Source organism: Eucyclogobius newberryi, unplaced genomic scaffold, assembly GCF_026437365.1.
Source record: "Eucyclogobius newberryi isolate DKJ021-1_F unplaced genomic scaffold, fEucNew1.0.hap1 SCAF_2, whole genome shotgun sequence".
In the NCBI taxonomy this organism is placed as follows: domain Eukaryota; kingdom Metazoa; phylum Chordata; class Actinopteri; order Gobiiformes; family Gobiidae; genus Eucyclogobius; species Eucyclogobius newberryi.
In genome coordinates, this window is record NW_027315834.1 from 22,051,362 (window position 1) to 22,068,893 (window position 17,532).

At 38.5% G+C, this 17,532-nt stretch overlaps 4 protein-coding genes across 9 annotated transcripts; 3 read left to right on the forward strand and 1 right to left on the reverse strand.

Annotated features, from left to right (window-relative positions):
• The first annotated feature begins 2,454 nt into the window (after window positions 1-2,454).
• On the forward strand, window positions 2,455-3,891 carry LOC140367355 (lysosomal membrane ascorbate-dependent ferrireductase CYB561A3-like). The gene is made up of 5 exons (XM_072453788.1): window positions 2,455-2,751; window positions 2,955-3,163; window positions 3,244-3,398; window positions 3,479-3,635; window positions 3,717-3,891. The coding sequence occupies exons 1-5, from the start codon at window positions 2,571-2,573 to the stop codon at window positions 3,741-3,743; spliced, it is 729 nt and encodes a 242-aa protein (XP_072309889.1). The 5' UTR covers window positions 2,455-2,570; the 3' UTR covers window positions 3,744-3,891.
• Window positions 3,892-4,204: 313 nt separating this feature from the next.
• On the forward strand, window positions 4,205-8,683 carry trappc13 (trafficking protein particle complex subunit 13). Of its 3 annotated transcripts, XM_072454471.1 has the most exons (13): window positions 4,205-4,286; window positions 4,693-4,761; window positions 5,329-5,428; window positions 5,494-5,578; window positions 5,653-5,780; window positions 5,874-5,946; window positions 6,188-6,232; window positions 6,493-6,510; window positions 7,470-7,603; window positions 7,683-7,881; window positions 7,966-8,066; window positions 8,144-8,291; window positions 8,383-8,683. In XM_072454471.1, the coding sequence occupies exons 1-13, from the start codon at window positions 4,241-4,243 to the stop codon at window positions 8,488-8,490; spliced, it is 1,254 nt and encodes a 417-aa protein (XP_072310572.1). In that variant the 5' UTR covers window positions 4,205-4,240; the 3' UTR covers window positions 8,491-8,683. The 3 variants fall into 3 exon arrangements, with proteins under 3 accessions (XP_072310572.1, XP_072310573.1, XP_072310574.1); XM_072454472.1 differs by lacking the exon at window positions 6,493-6,510 and having other exon boundaries at window positions 6,188-6,254; window positions 7,474-7,603; XM_072454473.1 differs by lacking the exon at window positions 6,493-6,510.
• Window positions 8,684-9,387: 704 nt separating this feature from the next.
• Window positions 9,388-13,134, reverse strand: sgtb (small glutamine rich tetratricopeptide repeat co-chaperone beta). Of its 3 annotated transcripts, none has more exons than XM_072454478.1 (12): window positions 12,995-13,134; window positions 12,264-12,369; window positions 12,086-12,189; window positions 11,915-11,990; window positions 11,710-11,809; window positions 11,304-11,408; window positions 11,073-11,211; window positions 10,926-10,988; window positions 10,609-10,646; window positions 10,440-10,523; window positions 10,194-10,310; window positions 9,388-10,116 (listed from the first exon to the last, which is right to left on the reverse strand). In XM_072454478.1, the coding sequence occupies exons 2-11, from the start codon at window positions 12,361-12,363 to the stop codon at window positions 10,199-10,201; spliced, it is 921 nt and encodes a 306-aa protein (XP_072310579.1). In that variant the 5' UTR covers window positions 12,364-12,369; window positions 12,995-13,134; the 3' UTR covers window positions 9,388-10,116; window positions 10,194-10,198. The 3 variants fall into 3 exon arrangements, with proteins under 3 accessions (XP_072310579.1, XP_072310577.1, XP_072310578.1); XM_072454476.1 differs by having other exon boundaries at window positions 9,388-10,119; XM_072454477.1 differs by having other exon boundaries at window positions 9,388-10,119; window positions 10,926-10,984; window positions 11,069-11,211.
• nln (neurolysin (metallopeptidase M3 family)) lies at window positions 13,068-17,069 on the forward strand. 2 transcript variants are annotated; one of them, XM_072454474.1, is made up of 13 exons: window positions 13,068-13,209; window positions 13,623-13,870; window positions 13,957-14,105; window positions 14,424-14,528; window positions 14,611-14,713; window positions 14,800-14,960; window positions 15,075-15,210; window positions 15,458-15,824; window positions 15,890-16,091; window positions 16,184-16,370; window positions 16,466-16,594; window positions 16,666-16,802; window positions 16,876-17,069. In XM_072454474.1, the coding sequence occupies exons 1-13, from the start codon at window positions 13,079-13,081 to the stop codon at window positions 17,011-17,013; spliced, it is 2,193 nt and encodes a 730-aa protein (XP_072310575.1). In that variant the 5' UTR covers window positions 13,068-13,078; the 3' UTR covers window positions 17,014-17,069. The 2 variants fall into 2 exon arrangements, with proteins under 2 accessions (XP_072310575.1, XP_072310576.1); XM_072454475.1 differs by having other exon boundaries at window positions 13,157-13,282.
• Window positions 17,070-17,532: the final 463 nt, after the last annotated feature.

Here is a 17,532-nt window from a genome sequence, read left to right on the forward strand (position 1 = left end):
GTCTGTTGTTGAATTAGAGGCACTTCCCTTCTGTACATATTCCCTGCCATACTATGCAGAGTTTGTAGTTTGTATTTTCTGAGGGTCGGTTTGCGTTTTTGCTTGAATCTGAGTAGTTTTACATTTGTTTAGAATGTGTGCTGTGACATTTATTTTGGTCTCTGATTGTGTCCGTGGTACAAACAGTTTGATTTGATTTTTGTTCAATGCATCTGAATGTATTTTCATCTGCAGTTCCTGGAAAAAGAGCAAAAAATTAATCTTTGCTTTGAATTCTTGTTTATGGAACTGTTTTCTAACCATTACTTTCTTGAATGGTGACACTTTGCTTGCTTTTTTAACAATACAGCGCAGAGGGCCACACATGATGAACAGTGAATCATTGGAAATGTTGCATTTGATGGAGTTTTGATGAGCCTCCACACCTTTATTAAGGCTTGGAACATTATGTCTGCATACATCAAAATGTGTCTTATTTAGGTCATTACTATTTATTTTGTTTGGGCCAATTTAGCAGGAAATTAAGGGCTGCATTTGGCCCCCAGGCCATAGTTTGGACACCCCTGAGTCCTTAAGAGTACAAGGGCTCTGTCCAAATTGGGGCAGTTTTCTCCACAATCTGCACCTGGAGTGGTCCATGTTCAAATCTTCAGGGAAACTCAGGCCAGAGAACAGCACAGACAGCAGCCGAAGAGCCATTGTGCAGCAAGTGCAGAGACTGTTTTATCTTTTCTGGTCTTCATCATTGTACTTTGAATATGCAGATGTGAAAAAAAAACAGTTGATGTTAAATTGTTCTGACATTCAAATTCAATCAAGAACTTGAATTTGCAGTACCAGTAGATATAACCAGGAAAAATATGGTACACCCTTTTGAAATCCGAAGATTCTTAGTTAAGTTCAGTGTAAACAATCATATCTGAAATATTAATTTCATTTATCATGAAGATTGTGTGCAAAAGTAGGACACATCGCGAACAAACATGGTTACATACAATATTTTAAAAGGTAGGTAAAGGTTACAGAAAATCACAATTTCGTGGAACTAATGTGTGAACATCAGCAATTCCACAAAAGATCATCTTGCATGACTGTGAATTGTACTGATCTCATGACCTAAAAAGTAAGACACATGTTTGTGTTATATATGTTGTTGTGAAGATAGGAGGGCAATTATCCTGAACATCAAGCCACAAAACTATTGCTCTCCTTGCATTGTTTATATTAACAGACTACATGTTGTAAATATGCTGAAGCCACTGAGCCACTGCTGCCTCACTCCACCAGTGGCATGGTCTCCCACCCAGTACTAATCAGGCCCAACCCTGCATAGCTTCTGAGATCCACTAAGATAAAATAGTACAATCATCAGCTATTTTGCCTCCCCACATCATCTCTTCACTCTTCAATTATCAAAAGACTGCCTACATGTTATGTTTTTTTAACTGTTGAATTCCACAAGTTACATTGATGTGGTGGGTATATATTAGGCACAATACATTTGTCTCACCAATACTGAGCCCTCCTGAAAAGTATCGGGCCCTGCTCTCTTTGCACTTGATCCATCTTCATTAATTCAGTTTTGCCATGTAATTTTAATAATTGTAGGTTTTATTAGCCTGGCTACTTTATAGAAAGTAAGAGGGACAAAGTTTCTTGATCACTTAGCAAACAAAAGCCAATTTTATGTGCGTGTCACTGAAAAACCTTTGGAAATGGAATCCTTCGTCTCATTCTTTCAGACAGTCCTGAGGCAAGAGCGTTTCAAAGAGGCAAGAAGTTGAAGAGATGTGCACCCATGTCCAGCCCTCTGAGTCGAAGGTTGTGCCCTGGGTCCAAAACCACTTTCAGATGATGAAATCTGCCATAAGCAACTCATACAAAACATGAGTCTACCTTCTCCCCCGTGTGTGGCTATTCATTTTGACAGACCTATCAACTCAATTAAACAGGTTTATTCAAGTTTGTTTGCTGGCCATTTATGATTGGCCAATAGGCATTTTCTGCGCTACATGTAAATTATACATTTGTGTACATAGTAAGCCTATTTTGATTCTTATTTTTTATCTTATAGCCTATTTTCATTTTTTATTTTATAGCAGATTTTACTTGTTTTTCATTGTTTTTTATTTTTGACTAATGTAGGTTAACTTTATATAGGTTGTTTTATCATTGTTTGTTGTTTTATGTTGCACCGTATCACCAAAGCAAGTTCCTATGTTTGTGAATTCTGTTCATTGACAATGGCAATAAACCTTTTGATTCTAATTCTGATTGTTATAAAACAATTATTTTGTATGTTACACAATTCAATCATAATTTGGGTCACCTATAATTTGTCATTTTGGAAGCAGAAGGTTTGCATTTGCTGCTACAATAAATTAATAAAACATTTAACTTGAAAGATCAGTGTTTGTTTTGTTACGAAAGCAGTCATCTGTTGGGATTTCATAAAAGGCATTTACACAAAACTGTGACTAATGAAACTGTTTACGGAGTGGCCCCTCGTGTAACAACGTCAGTAGACAAGACATTTGGCTACAGATCGTTGCTAACAAACGGAGACGAGGATGGCCCCTGTTTTCTATTTATTCTACATGTTGTGTTTGAATCTGAGCCTGCTCTGTGTACTTTTTGTGGTCACATGGAATCTTTACTGGAGAGGTGGGTTTGCCTGGGATGGATCACTGCTGCACTTTAACTGGCATCCTGTGCTGATGGTGTCTGGATTAGTCATTCTCTATGGAAATGGTAAGTAGGAGATCAATTGATGAAAAAAAAAATATTTGATTTGTGCATCTTCTGCTGCAAAAATATCATTCTATCTGCCGTAGAGTTAGTTGTGAATAGGGACTACATTTAAAAAGATACAAGTAAAAAGTGAGCTCATGGATAGGAAATGAGTATCATTAGTGGTGTGATCCAAGACCCTCTGTTTACTGTGTGTATTACAGCTGCAGTTGTGTACCGCATACCGTTCACATGGAAGCAGAGGAAGCTAGTTTGTAAACTGGTCCATGCTGGAATGATGTTTGTGGCCCTGCTCCTGTCTGTGTTGGGTCTGAGTGCTGTCTTTGACTTTCACCGAGGATTCAACATCCCACATCTCTACTCGGTGCACAGCTGGGTGGGCCTCAGCACTGTGCTCCTGTTTTCTTCTCAGGTCGGCCTGTGGTAAACAAGCACATGCAGTTATTCACACAAGGTTCTGAACAGTTTTATTATGATATGTATGTTTTTCAGTGGATACTTGGTCTGGTTGGTTTCTTGCTGCCTTATTCTACACCATGGATCCGAAGTTCTCTGAAACCTGTTCATATCTGGATAGGTAAAGTTATTCTGGTATTCGGCCTGGTCTCCTGCATCAGCGGCATCAATGAGAAACTGCTCCTAACTCTGTATGCCATTGTCATCACATCCACATTTTAAATATCCTAATACAAAACCTAATAATGATAATTTGATTTCCCTGATGTAGGAATGGGATGATTGCAGTCCCATACAGTACACTGCCTGTGGAGGCTGTGTTTGTTAATTTCCTGGGCATCTTGATTGTGGCTTTTGGAATGTCAGTCTTTGGGATCCTGTTTGTGAAGAAATGGCAGCGACCAGAAGATGGCCCCGAAAGCACTCATGTAAGTGACCAATGTAGGCCCACATTTATAGTTCCTATTTCTACCCTTTTGTTGCCTAATTGAAATGTGTTCATTTGGCAGCTTCTTCTTAGTGAAGGGACTCCGTGAACAAATTGTTTCATCATCTGCTCCCTGAAAAACCAAGACATCAAAGGAAGACACTTTCAAGAAGCGTGTACATTGTAAAATCATATTCAAGCCCATCACTGAAGGCAAATTTACTAATATGTGGGCTATATTAGCAAGCCTGTAGAAACATTGTGCAAATAAATAATAATAATAAAAACTTGCTGTTGTCTGCCCTAATTGGTAATGACACATTTAGCCACATGAGGTCAGTGTTGTGAGTGTTTTCTTCGTGTGTTTAAACAAATTATAAATTAATAACATACTGTATACAATATTAGACTATAATTAAATGTTACACAAAAAAATACAATCCAAACCAAACCAAGCTGGTAGACGCAAGCTGTACCATAAATCGATGCATAAAACAAGAAAAGGGCGGAGAATAAAATGTACTTCCGGTAAAGGTCAAAGTGCACTGTCAACCAGGCTAACATATCCAGCTAGCATTTTAGCTAGATAGCCGATATTTCTTCAAAATGGATGTGAATCAAACGAAACAGGAACACTTACTCGCATTAAAAGGTATAATGGCAACACGTTATTCGTCTTAACAGATAATAACGGTAGACTAGTGTTTTTCTGTTTTAAAGAAGTTACTCGACCGTAGGATGTAAACGTTAATGTTGCTGAGATACTAGTAGTACAGATGAAAATGCATAAAAGCTGCAAATGCATCCAAACGAATATAAATTAAACCACTCTAGAAATATTCTAGTAATTTTCCTGCTTAATTTTTGTGTCAATGCTTTTAAAATAAGATCTGCTCACACTACAGTAGGTTAATTGATTGGCTAATAATTGATCGGTGGTAAGAGAGGTTCCTTGGTAATTTACTCGTGTTGCAGCACAAACACCTTTATCATGTCGATCCCTTTACCCTGAATATCACAGCCGTAACACTGACTTTGTTATTTCCCTCCTGTTGCAGTGATGCGTTTGACAAAACCAACACTATTTACAAATTTACCTGTCACCTGTGAGGACCGTGATTTGCCTGGTGAGTCGCTTAGGAGACAGCTTACCCTCCTCCATCAGGGCATTTGGTTACTGCTGTAGACATTGAAAGGCTACATGTGTCCTCCACATTTTAGATGGTCCTTTGAGTACTCTTGTTAGTTTCACTTCAGGCACGCAGTGTTTCTTCTTCTCAGTCACTACAACTTACATGATCATCTGCTTTGTAACTCGATGTGTCTGCTTCATCACATTTCCTAAAATATATGGTTAATTTTGTAGTCCAGCCGCAGTTAAAGTGCAGTGCTTGTTCTGTCTGGCCCACGCACATAACACATAAACACCAACATGCTGGCTGCAGTTGTAACTGAGCCCTATGCATGCCATAAATCACAGTAACATTTCCAAGCAATAGTTATTTATACAACGGTAGTGCTGCAGTCACACTAAGTAGGGATATTGTAAATCTCAAAGGCCTATCCAGTACTGTTGTATCACAGATTAATTAGATAAAATGTGATTCTAGTGTTTCCAGAATGTGTCTGTACGTCTGGTAGATTTTTACTCTTGTCTGACACTAAAACATAATTCCCTCTTTATATTTCAATAGGAGATTTGTTTAGCCAGCTTATGAGAGATGACCCCTCAACTATTAGAGGAGCAGAGACATTGATGCTGGGAGAGATGCTTACCTTACCACAAAACTTTGGGTATTACATATTATTATATTTAGTGAAATAATGAGTTATTGATTTTGTACTTTTGCACCTGTCAGCAATATCTTCTTAGGCGAGACTTTTTCCAGCTACATAAGTGTGCACAATGACAGCAGTCAAGTAGTGAAGGATATACTCGTGAAGGTACATTAAAGTTGGTGCTTAAAGAGAAGCCATATCTTAACTTCTTGTTTACAATGATTCATTGTTATTTACAGGCTGATCTACAGACCAGTTCACAGAGGCTCAACCTCTCTGCATCAAACTCTGCAGTGGCAGAACTCAAACCAGAATGTTGTATTGATGATGTCATTCATCATGAAGTAAAAGAAATTGGAACACACATGTGAGACACATGTTATGTGTTGTATTTGATATTTTCTCCATGGTGCTGCTAAAATATATATAAGCTTTTCTGTTTATGCTTTTTGATTTCCAGTCTAGTCTGTGCTGTAAGTTATACAACACAATATGGGGAGAAACTCTATTTTCGGAAGTTTTTTAAATTTCAGGTGAGCTATACACACAATAAGTTGCCAACAGAGTTAGCAACTTTGTAAGAAATGTCACACATCTACAACAACACAAACCAAAATACAAGTCCTCTAGTATTTAGCTTTCAGATCCCATTCTCTTCCCTTCCCCAAAGCACTCTTGTCTTTAGAGGCTGTGTTACGTTAGAATATTCTTTTCGGAATGGAGAGACAGCCTGACAAAACACCAGTATTCAGTTTGCCATCTATTTTTAACCAGGTTTTGAAGCCACTAGATGTAAAAACAAAGTTCTACAATGCAGAGGTAAGCCATTTATCATTAAATTGTTTTACCATTTGTAGTTTGTAGTGATGTTTTGGATGGATGTTACTGTGGGAAAAGATATCTTTGGTATCTTGTGACATCCCCACTATCCATTAAAAACACATATTGTTTGTTAAAGCTCCAAATCTCATCTAGTGTTTTCCTTTTTTACTTTGGTAGTTAATGTGTTCATTGTCCATCAGTCTGGCATGTAACAACATTTGTTTATTTTGTTTTGTCTATTTCATTTCTTCCATTAGAGCGACCTCAGTTCTGTGGTAATTGTCCATGTTCAACATAAGCTTCTCTTCATCTTTGCTTCACTCTATGGCCAAATGAAAGGTGCAAAGTAAAGATTGGAGGCACTTCTATATGGGTTTTAGCTGGACACTATTTTAAACCAATACAGAAATATTAAGCACTTAAGTGGCATAAAGGTTTCCACAATTTTTATTTTGCCCTTTCTTTGATGCCCACTCTTGCAAACTTATGATTGGTTTTCAATATTTTTGTTTATAATAATTTGCTGTGGAAAATAAAAACGTATTCAGGCAAAAAGACAGATACATAAATAATCACAATGTTATGCATTACCTTTGCCTGAATGTTGAGCTACTTATTTCTGATTAAAATTAAGATTATATTTTTATAGTTATTTTTTTAAAATGGTGATTGAGTTGGCTGAGGAGTTGAGGTTGGCTTTGCATGGTTCTGAGTAAATGAGCTGTTAAGTGGTCCTAATATGACTGGTCTTCTCTCATGCTATGAAAGCATCTTCAAATATTTGCTTCTCCAGCCTTGTGTATATTGGAGGTTGTACATCTATACAGGAGTTGAGCTTTTTATTTACTGTTTTAGTAGCTGTATTTGTAAAAAATCCCAAATGTTGGCTTAATATAGAAAATGTACATGTATAATGTATGTTGCATTGCATTTGGTTTATAATTGGTCTTGATATTTAAATATGGTTATTTATTAATGGTCTGGTATATTACAACCACCACTATACACAGTTTCCACCTAACTCTGGCTCTATACTAACACAGTATCCGCAAAGGTTTGCCTTATACCATGTTTTGGTATTCTCCTTTTGACTGAACACTAAATTACTAATTGTGCATCTTTGGAAGAACTTGTTTGAGTCAGACACCTCAACATTTTCTCAGTTCACCCCATATAAGATGCCTTTTATTGTCCATGTTAAATGTTGTTTGACAAAGAACATTTACTCTTTAAGACAGATGAGGTATTTTTGGAGGCTCAAATTCAGAACATCACCACCTCACCGATGTTCATGGAGAAGGTCTCTCTGGAGCCGTCCATCATGTACAACGTCACAGAGCTCAACATTGTTGCTAACGGTGACCACAGGTATTGTGCATTGTGTGCAAACTCAACACGCATGTGTTATTGTATTTGTTGATGCTACTTGTCTATGTTCATCCACCAGTGAGTCTACATTTGGGAAGTTATCTTTCCTGCAGCCTATGGATACACGGCAGTATCTTTACTGTCTCAAGCCAAAGCCAGAGTATGCCGAAAAGGCTGGAGTAATAAAAGGAGTGACGGTAATAGGAAAACTTGACATTGTTTGGAAGACTAATCTCGGGGAGAGGGGAAGGCTCCAGACCAGCCAGCTACAAAGAATGGTATAATGTAAACTTACTTTTGTTACAGTCTGATATATATTTACTCGTATATAATTGTTCTATAATATTCTCTACTCACTCTAGGCCCCGGGGTATGGCGATATAAGATTGTCAATGGAAATGATTCCTGACACGGTGAACCTCGAGGAACCTTTTGACATTATCTGTAAAGTAACTAACTGCAGGTAAATACAGACCATCTTTTACAATAATATCTTGACATATATAATATTGACCATTTATTTTACCTTGTACTGTTCAGTGAAAGAACAATGGACTTGGTGTTAGAGATGTGCAACACAAGAACAATTCACTGGTGTGGTATCTCTGGGCGACAGCTTGGTAAACTGAGCCCTGGAGTCTCCCTCTCTCTGCCTCTTACGCTCCTCACATCTGCACAGGGACTGCAAGTACGTTTTGTGCTTATTAGAAAGCCTTTGCTTCTGTTTTACAGCCATGACAGACAAACGTGTTCTAACGATAATGCTGTGTCTGTTTTAGAGTATTTCCGGACTGAGACTTACTGATACGTTTCTGAAGAGGACCTATGAATATGATGATATCGCACAAGTGTGTGTCGTCTGTCCATATTTAGGCAATGAGAGCTAGAATTTGAGCTTTTTGCGTTTAGATTTTGAAGGACCAGTAGTATGACTCAGAATATGTATGATGTTTCACTTTATATTTTCAAAGAGATCATCACTGTATTTTAAAATTAAGTGTGAATACAACAAACCCTGTTGTTTTAAAATATTGTTAATAATGTATGCGTGTGAAACATAATAAACAATTGTTTTCATTATTGCTTTTAAAAAATATTTGTATTCATTCCAGATTTTGTGTGCATATTTGTCACTAAAGCATTGACGATTCATTTTGTTAGAGAGCTACACCTTCAGCAGACTTTCCTTTCTTCTCCAGGTGTAAGAACAGGTTATACATGGTTAATGGAGTCCCACTGGCTAACCCAAATTCAAAATAACTTTTGTTTGCTGTTAAAAACTAACATTAGCTGAAGTTTAAGATCAGTTAATTCATGATCCAGCAAAGACTGCCCGGACCTTTGCACTTTGTACCAGGAATGACTATAACTTAAACAAATCTACATTTACCATTGCATTTAAAGGGTGCTGAGCCCTCATTTTCCCAATATCTTTAGACACCTTGAGATCATGGCAGTCTCAAGATCATCTAGAAGCTTTAAACATTCAAGCAACATCCCTGGTAGAGCGGTCAGATCCAGTGGTCTGCAGGTTAGCGATCGCAGCTGCTTCAGGTGAATACTGCCATTGTGTCCTTGGGCAAGACACTTCTGTGTGAATGGGTGAGGGGTTCCTTGAAGTACCGTAAAGTGTTTTGGGTGCCTTAAGGTAGAAACGCGCTATATAAATGTGACCATTTATTTATTTAATTTGTGTATGATACATTTTGTATAGTGATTTTTCAATGGTCTTAATGCATCCACTCTTAATTTATCCAAGTCAAAGAGTCACGATTACCATGAGATGAGACTTCAATACATTTATTTACACAAAAGTCAAAATAATTATCCCATCCTGGCATACATGACTTTTGTTAACATTGCTAGGATCTCAAACACTAGATTTTAGAGCATGCAAAATTATTTCAATACTCTTGTCTCTAGTGTAAAGACTGATGAATAGTTTGAGCCGTTTTCTCGATTAAAGTGCAATAGAATGTTATGAATGCTGATGGCTGTACAATTCTAAATAAAAACTAAACTGTTGATGGGCAGTATACTTCCCCATTAGCACAGTCTAGCTGTCACTAATCTTCCAGGGGTCCATTACATGACATTGAATTAAACTTATTCACAAATTGAGATTTACAAAAATAATATTATTAGACAAGTAACAATATAAACTGCATTGTACATTTAAAATGCTTTTAGAAATATTTCCTATTGATGATAAGAGTATTCTTTCCAATTTCACAAACCTATTACAAGTGTTGTGGTCTAAACAATAAAAAGAACCATCCAAATATATTTCAGCTTGATATTTTTGAAGATCTTGTCTCCTCTGAATCGGTGGAACAAGTGGGATATTGTATCCTCTGGTCCAGTCTCACTATGACACTATCACTTCTACACTGTACATAAAGTGCCTTCAACTTCATGCCTGTCTTCATTCCAGTTTATGCAGTGAAGTTAACAATAACAAATGGGTCTACAGATTGTAACCTCGCCGTAGAGTTGCCTTTAGGTGTAGTGAGCTGCTATGGAGACAGGACACAGCGAAATGTTTGATTAAATGCAGATTAAATTCATCTTGATTAGCTATTATACATACCTCACTCATGAGTGCTCCTCTGCACTGCCACTAAACGAGCGGCTGCGGATGTGGTTCCTCAGCTGCTCGATTAGCTCTGGGTTCTGCTGCTGAATCTGCTGAGCAAATTGTTGCCCTCTGACAGGGACAGTGCACAAATGAATGTGTTACTACATAATCTGCACCACAGACGTGGTCAAACCAAAGGAATGCATTGGAAAATATTGAAAAGCAAAGATAAATATAAACAATTTAAAATATACTGACGCTTCAATCAAGCTGGAAATGTCTGACAGTCCTCCAACTCCAGCGGCTGACCTACCAACTGCATTGGTCATCATTCCTGACATACTGCCCACAGTGACATGTTATTACAGATATACTCAAGTCTGTCCACACAAAAGCTAAGCACAGAAAACCAAAGGAGATCACTCACAGTTGTTGCACCTGCTGGTTCTGCATCACACTGGCCGCCTGTGAACACAAACAGACCTTGTCGCTTATAAACGCTTATAAACTAAAAGGTGTATGTGCAAAAGAGTATACAAACTGAACTGATCAACAAGCTTCAACTCAATGCTGCAGAAACAGTCTCAATATTGAAGCTAATGAACGACAAAACTTTTTCTATATGAAATTATATTTAAAATTAGACATAATATAAACTGTAAAACCTCAATGATTTACCAAGAATCTAACATACATGTGCGCTACAGCCTCTTGTGAGCACAGGACTTAATGAACCTTTCTTACCATGCTGATGAAGGCAGGGTTGTTAATCAAACTGGCCATATCAAAGCCCAACCCAGCAGCTATCTGTGGAGCACATTTGAAAATAAAAAGAACGTGTTAAAAATATCAAAATACAGCAAATATTAGATTTTTAAATGTCCTACTTACTGGACTTGTTGCGTCTTTGAGTTTCTGTTCAGCAATTTTCAGGTTGGATTTATATGTATCATTCTCTGGATCCAAGACCAAAGCTTTCTTAAAAAATGAAATAGCTTCTGGATATTTGTTCATAGCTGTCAATGCCAAGCTAAAGCAAAGGAATTAAATAAATATAACAAAACAAATAGTTGGATCTATATAATGTACATTACAACACTTTTCACACAAGAAAAAACTCACCCCATTCTTCCATATGCTTTACTATATGTGGGATCGATCTTGATGGCTCTCTCACAGTCGCCAGTTGCCTCTATGTAATTACCCAATTTACTGTGAGCAGCAGCTCTGGATAAGAGACATCATATTACTATATGGTTTATTATAACTATTACTGGTTTATTATAAATAAACCAGTAATAGTTTAATAATATATAATAATATCAATAAAGTGGAGCACTTTTGGACAGCGTGCATTTGGAGGCCAAAACAGCTGCCGGATGTTTTGAACCCACCCATTACAAACTATTATAATCTCTTAGATATTCATCAGCTCTTCCACACATTAGAGGGATTAGGCCCTGTCGTACACACAAGTATGCACACTAGATGAAGGGACACAAAGATAATTGCAGATCATTGTGCAAACCTATTGGAATAGTAGACAGCATTCCTCAAATCCAGATCAATAGCCTTTGAGTAACACTCCAGTGCACAGTGGTAGTTCTCTTCCTTCATGTGGTTGTTTCCTAAAAATGTGAGGTTTTGTGAATATAATATCAATACATGCGTGTAACTATTTGTAATGATCATATTGGCCTGAATCTTTTCTATGTATGACACCTAGTCATTACCTTCATTTTTAAGTTGTTCTGCTTTCTCAGTGTCTTCTGGAGATGGTGAAGTATCTGGTATTGTGACATTGTCATTCTATTGGAGAAGGAAACTGGTATTTTAGTGTACAGTTCCAAAATGATTACTAATAAGTAACTTGTATTGGCAGAGAAGTGAGTTGGCATCAATACCTTCAGCAAAGCATTATGAAAAATCTCCCGAAGAGGCTCGGACACAGCAAGGTGACTGTCTCTAGAGCTGATCTTAAACGTAGTCTCCAAACATTGTATTGCCACTGTTATACAAGTCAGTTAGTAAATTGTAGTAACACTAGGATTTTGAGAACACAAGCAGTCCAAGCTCTCCTACCTTCAAGGCTTTCTTGCTCATCAGAATTTAAGGTCCCAGAGTGAGTTTGATCTCGTAAAAAATGCACAATGGAGTAAGCCAGACGCTTTTCCACAGCCATTTTTACCTGCAAAATCAGAATGAAATCAGAGTACTGTATTTTCCACTTTGTTACATCTGTTTAAAGGTGCACTATGCGACATGTGGTGGAGGGTGGATTGTTCAGTGCCAGGAAAAGCATCTCCATGGAGTCAAGCAGGTAGTGAACCCCAACCCAACGTTCCTCACTAGAAATGTGACATAGTGCGCACGAGCTCTGAGTAATGCCGTTTATATAGTCTATAAGGGAATAAAGAACACAGAATAAAGTATATCATATTTTCATCACGTGCAATGCCATGCGTTGTTGTGCTCAAGCTGGCACAGTTACTCCTCCCTCGGTGTGTGTTTGGCCACGTAAATGCAGCGATGCACATCACCAAAACAACACACAGAATGAACGGGAAGGTGCTCACGAGAACGACTAATAAGATTGCCAAATCAAAAGTCTAACGCTCCAGGCCAAGCACAAGCGTTGTTGTCCTCAAAAATCTGGCGACACAGTCATCCTCCTGCATCCGTGCAGCGGTGCAGCCTGGAGATGGCATCACCCACTTGCAACAGTTCAATGATAAGACACACATGAGCCCAGTCCCACAACACCACACAACACCACACAACAACAGCTATAATATAACGTGTTTCCCACCTACCTGAGCGCTCGTCCGCCTTTGCCATTTACCGCGTCATGAGCGCTCGCTCTCGCTCGTGCCAGACCGTGACTGTGTCTTCTGGGCATGCGCACTGGCAGCGGAAATGATAAACATTCCCCACACCGGTCAAACTCTGGTCAGACTCTGGTCAGACCCACGATCAGACCACTGCAGCTTCACAGAGGGCTCCAGCTCCTGCAGAAGACACGACTACAGTAAGAGGGACATGCATGGCGGTGCCGGCATGGCGTGTGCACTGGGAGTTAGACTGTTTTATAAGCTAAACAGGTGAGTGCATCATTGTACCTCTAGTCAAGCATATTTTAACCTGCAAATCATGTTCCTGTTGCTGGTTTTGTTTAATTATGACTTTGTTACTTCAGTTACATCTCTGTAAGTGTGTTTTGAGAGGCTGCTGTTGCATGAAACTCTAAACTGAGTGGTCATGAGAAAGGTCACTGCTTAGCAAGGAAGGAATTCACAGTGACCGAGTGTGGCTTGATGAATTTACTACCTGCCTGGACATGTTAGGTTCAGATGTTTTAAGACTACTACTAGCTATACAAATGCACTGTAATATAAAAATAAAATAAAATGCCTGAATTGTGTCTGAATTGTTTTTTGGCAGATTCTCCAACCCGCTTTACAGAATGACCATCCAAAGTAAATGTGTGAAACCTGACCGCAGCTGTTCACAGATCCAAAACATAAACACCCTGAGATGGGACCTCTCGCCTCAACAGATTCAGATCAGAACTGAAGAATTAATCACAAGAATAAGCACGATGTACAATGACATTGGATCTCTTAAGATTGAAGATGTTTGTATTGAGAACACTTTGAAACCATTAGCTATGGCCAAAGTGGATTTAGCATGTAAGTAAACGCTACATGTCATATTTTGTATTATGAATCATATTATGATCATGTTTTCATTTACTATAATACATTTCTTCCTGTAGCTTCCAGGCATGTCCTTGATTTCCCTCAGTATGTCTGCCCCTCTAAGGACATCAGGGCGGCGAGTACACGAGCTGACAAGACACTGTCCGAGTTTGATGTGGAGATAAACATGCGGGAAGATGTTTTCCACAGACTTCTCGTCTTACAGGTACAGTTTCACTTGTTTACTGGTACTAAACTTGTATTGAGTTAAGTATTGAGAGTCATAACGGAAAACTATCTCAACATAAGTCAAAGTCATACATTTATGATTTTGACATTTTTATGTCACTCAAATTGCTACATCATTTGCGGACACATCTTGTAACCTCATTTGCTCCCCATTGGTTCATATATAGCCTGCACATGACATTTAATCTGCCATCCATCAATTACCACTTAAGAGCTTTGCCTGACCCAAAAAAGATTTGGCGATGAACCAAAGGACAATTAAAAAATCTGTTTATTTTTTTTAAATTCATTACAGACAAAGTTTCAAAATAATCTCAGCCATGAGGAAAAACGGTTTGTGGACAGACTTGTTACACTTGGCAAACGCAGTGGGTTACACCTGACGAAAGATATACAAGAGGTAAAGTAAAGCCAACCATTTGTTACACGCCAATGTATTTAAATTCTAGCATCCTCTAATAATTGTTATTTCGTATTTCAAGAAAATTAAAACAATCTCTAAGAAGATTAGTGAACTGTCAATTGAGTTTAACAAGAATCTGAATGAGGACAACACCTTTCTTGTTTTTACTGAGCGGGAGTTGAGTATGTTCATTCATAATTTGCTCGATTTGAGTGTGACCTGCCTAAGCTGCAAAGTGAGCAGTCTGTTATCACCTTTATGTCTCAAGGTGGACTTGCAGAAACGTATATTAATGGGCTGGAAAAGACTGTTGATGGGAAGTATATCGTGACGCTTGAATATCCCCATTACTTTCCCTTGATGAAAAGATGTCACATTCCCGAGACACGTCGAAGGATGGAGACGGCGTTCCACAGCAGGTGTAAAGAGGTAGCTATAATGTTCACTAAATAGTTTCATCAAGCTCAGTCAGTTTTGTTTATGAGTTTGTGTAGTATATAACATTACTGCAATGTGCATCTAATTTACATCATGCTTTTCCAGGTGAACACAGAGATCCTTGAAGAGTTAATCACACTAAAGGCTAAAGCGGCTGACTTGCTCGGGTACAGCAGCCACGCAAACTATGTGCTGGAAATGAACATGGCCAAGAATGCAAGCAATGTGTCTGACTTTCTCGGTATGAAAAGTTCACCCACCTTGCACACGCACACATACTCGCCATAAATGTCCAGCCATGCATCACGTCTGCCATGTTTAGTTTTATGGTGTGGGACACTACAATCTCATTGAAGTGATGAAATGATACACCAACGCAATTTAAGAAAGCAATGCACAATAACTTTATGTGTTTTGTATTTTAATCACAGCTGATTCACATTTACAGAAGATTGTTTTCTCCCCATCTAACAATTTGTTTATTATAGATATCTTCTCTGAAATGGTGAAGCCTGTCGGAAGCAAAGAGAGAAAATATATTCTTGCTTTAAAGAAGAGGGAGTGTTTAATGAAGGGATACAGCTACGATGGACAAATTAATGCTTGGGACTTGCCCTATTATATGAATCAAGTGGAACAATTTAAGTTTGCTGTGAACAAGGACAAACTAATTGAATATTTCCCACTTGATGTGGTGACAGAAGGACTGTTTGGTATTTACCAGGAGCTTCTGGGCCTCACATTCACTGAGGTCCAACATGCACATGTGTGGCATGAAAATGTCAGGCTCTTTTCAGCACAAGACAGTGAAACTGGGGAGGAGATTGGTCAGTTTTACTTGGACTTGCATCCAAGGTACAACATATTAAACATGATCCAGTTGCTTTTCATGTTCATTAATTAAACACATGTTCCACCAGAGAAGGGAAGTTTGGCCATGCAGCCTGCTTTGGCCTGAAGCCAAGTTGCAAGGGCCCAGATGGCAAACGGCAGATTCCAGTGGCAGCAATGGTTGCTAACTTCACCAAGCCCAGAAGAAGCTGGCCCTCTCTCCTACAGCATCATGAAGTGGAGACATACTTTCATGAGTTTGGCCATGTTATGCATGAGTTATGCTCTAAGGTAATCCGCTGGTATTGTAACAGCGTTTGACATATGCTCGTGCATGCAATTTCTTACTATGAGAGTTTTCTTAACAGTAATTTATCCAACAGGTCAGCTTTTCAGAATTTAGTGGGACTCAAGTGGAGATGGATTTTGTAGAGGTCCCCTCTCAGATGCTCGAGAACTGGGTGTGGGAGAAGGAGCCTCTGAAGAGAATGTCTCGCCATTACAAAGATGGAAGCCCAATCCCAGATAATTTACTCGATAAACTTATTTCTTCCAGAGTAGCAAACACTGGTCAGTAACTTACCACATATTCAAATGTATTTTCTTGTCTGTTTATGGGCTGGGTATGCACTTTACAAAATTGTTCAATCAATGCCTTATTCTAGGATTGATGAATCTACGACAGGTTGTTTTGAGTAGGGTGGATCAGTATCTTCACAATAACCCTGGTTCAAAAACCGCAGATGTCTTTGCAAAGTACTGCCAGGAGGTTCTTGGAGTTCCCGCTACACCAGGTCATTAAGATATATATTTTTTCTTGTCAGAAGTACTTTTCAATGGTTAAATGTGATATATGTTTATACAGGCACCAACATGACGGCCAGTTTTAGCCACTTGGCTGGAGGTTATGATGCTCAATATTACAGCTACCTATGGAGTGAGGTTTACTCCATGGATATTTACTTCAATCGTTTTAAAAAAGAAGGAATAATGAATTCCAAGGTAAACGTTATACATTTATTTGGTGTGCTGACCTATTACCATACAAAACCAATCACATGTTGTCATTTTTAAGGTTGGAAAAGAGTACAGACGGACAATTTTGGAAGCTGGTGGCTCTGTGGATGGGATGGATATGCTGAAAACTTTTCTCGGACGTGCTCCATGTCAAGACGCAGTTTTCCAGTGCAAAGGACTTGTGCCATCTGTATGACATATGCCATTGAAGTCATAAAACATTAACTTTTCCTGAGAAGCTTGAAACAACTTGTATGGATAGGCTCCAATAACAAAAGGTTATGATTGTATTTTTAATTATTTTAGTATGTGATGATAGAACAGTTTTGGCTTAAGATTGTGTATTTGACATATTGTAAGAGCATTTAATGTATGCCAAAAACAAAATGTGTATGGCTTAATTTTTTGTCTTTTGTAGAAATGAATAACATCTGACTGAACATTGTCAGTCAAACTAATGATATGTGCCTTTATGCTCACAAACATACCAAATTTATAATGATTGCTCGACTGTGCGCTGAATTGGACAGACAGCGCCTCTACTGGCGCTGTTGGGTGTTGCGTGTATAGGGTGTATATGTGCGCCAGGGGGCGCTGTGGTCTGGTTAATATGACCTAAGGCTTTGCAGTGGTGTGAGCCAAATAATTGGCCTACTAAAGTAACGTGGATTGTTGAAAACGTAAACGGGTATTTTTCTCCGGGTCAGAGCGAGTG

What these genes read in the sequence shown, in the direction of transcription:
- trappc13 (XM_072454472.1), top strand. Translation starts at nt 4,241, where the DNA reads ATGGATGTGAATCAAACGAAACAGGAACACTTACTCGCATTAAAAG. An exon ending in TGAAGGATATACTCGTGAAG is followed by an intron (nt 5,579 to 5,652) that starts GTACATTAAAGT and finishes TGTTATTTACAG; the next exon opens with GCTGATCTACAGACCAGTTC. An exon ending in GGAAGTTTTTTAAATTTCAG is followed by an intron (nt 5,947 to 6,187) that starts GTGAGCTATACA and finishes ATTTTTAACCAG; the next exon opens with GTTTTGAAGCCACTAGATGT.
- LOC140367355 (XM_072453788.1), top strand. Translation starts at nt 2,571, where the DNA reads ATGGCCCCTGTTTTCTATTTATTCTACATGTTGTGTTTGAATCTGAGC. An exon ending in AGTCATTCTCTATGGAAATG is followed by an intron (nt 2,752 to 2,954) that starts GTAAGTAGGAGA and finishes TGTGTATTACAG; the next exon opens with CTGCAGTTGTGTACCGCATA. An exon ending in TGCTCCTGTTTTCTTCTCAG is followed by an intron (nt 3,164 to 3,243) that starts GTCGGCCTGTGG and finishes TATGTTTTTCAG; the next exon opens with TGGATACTTGGTCTGGTTGG.
- nln (XM_072454474.1), top strand. Translation starts at nt 13,079, where the DNA reads ATGCGCACTGGCAGCGGAAATGATAAACATTCCCCACACCGGTCAAAC. An exon ending in CTGCAGAAGACACGACTACA is followed by an intron (nt 13,210 to 13,622) that starts GTAAGAGGGACA and finishes GTTTTTTGGCAG; the next exon opens with ATTCTCCAACCCGCTTTACA. An exon ending in AAGGAATAATGAATTCCAAG is followed by an intron (nt 16,803 to 16,875) that starts GTAAACGTTATA and finishes GTCATTTTTAAG; the next exon opens with GTTGGAAAAGAGTACAGACG.
- sgtb (XM_072454478.1), bottom strand. Translation starts at nt 12,363, where the DNA reads ATGGCTGTGGAAAAGCGTCTGGCTTACTCCATTGTGCATTTTTTACGA. An exon ending in TGAGCAAGAAAGCCTTGAAG is followed by an intron (nt 12,190 to 12,263) that starts GTAGGAGAGCTT and finishes CTTGTATAACAG; the next exon opens with TGGCAATACAATGTTTGGAG. An exon ending in AAAGCATATGGAAGAATGGG is followed by an intron (nt 11,212 to 11,303) that starts GTGAGTTTTTTC and finishes CCTTTGCTTTAG; the next exon opens with CTTGGCATTGACAGCTATGA.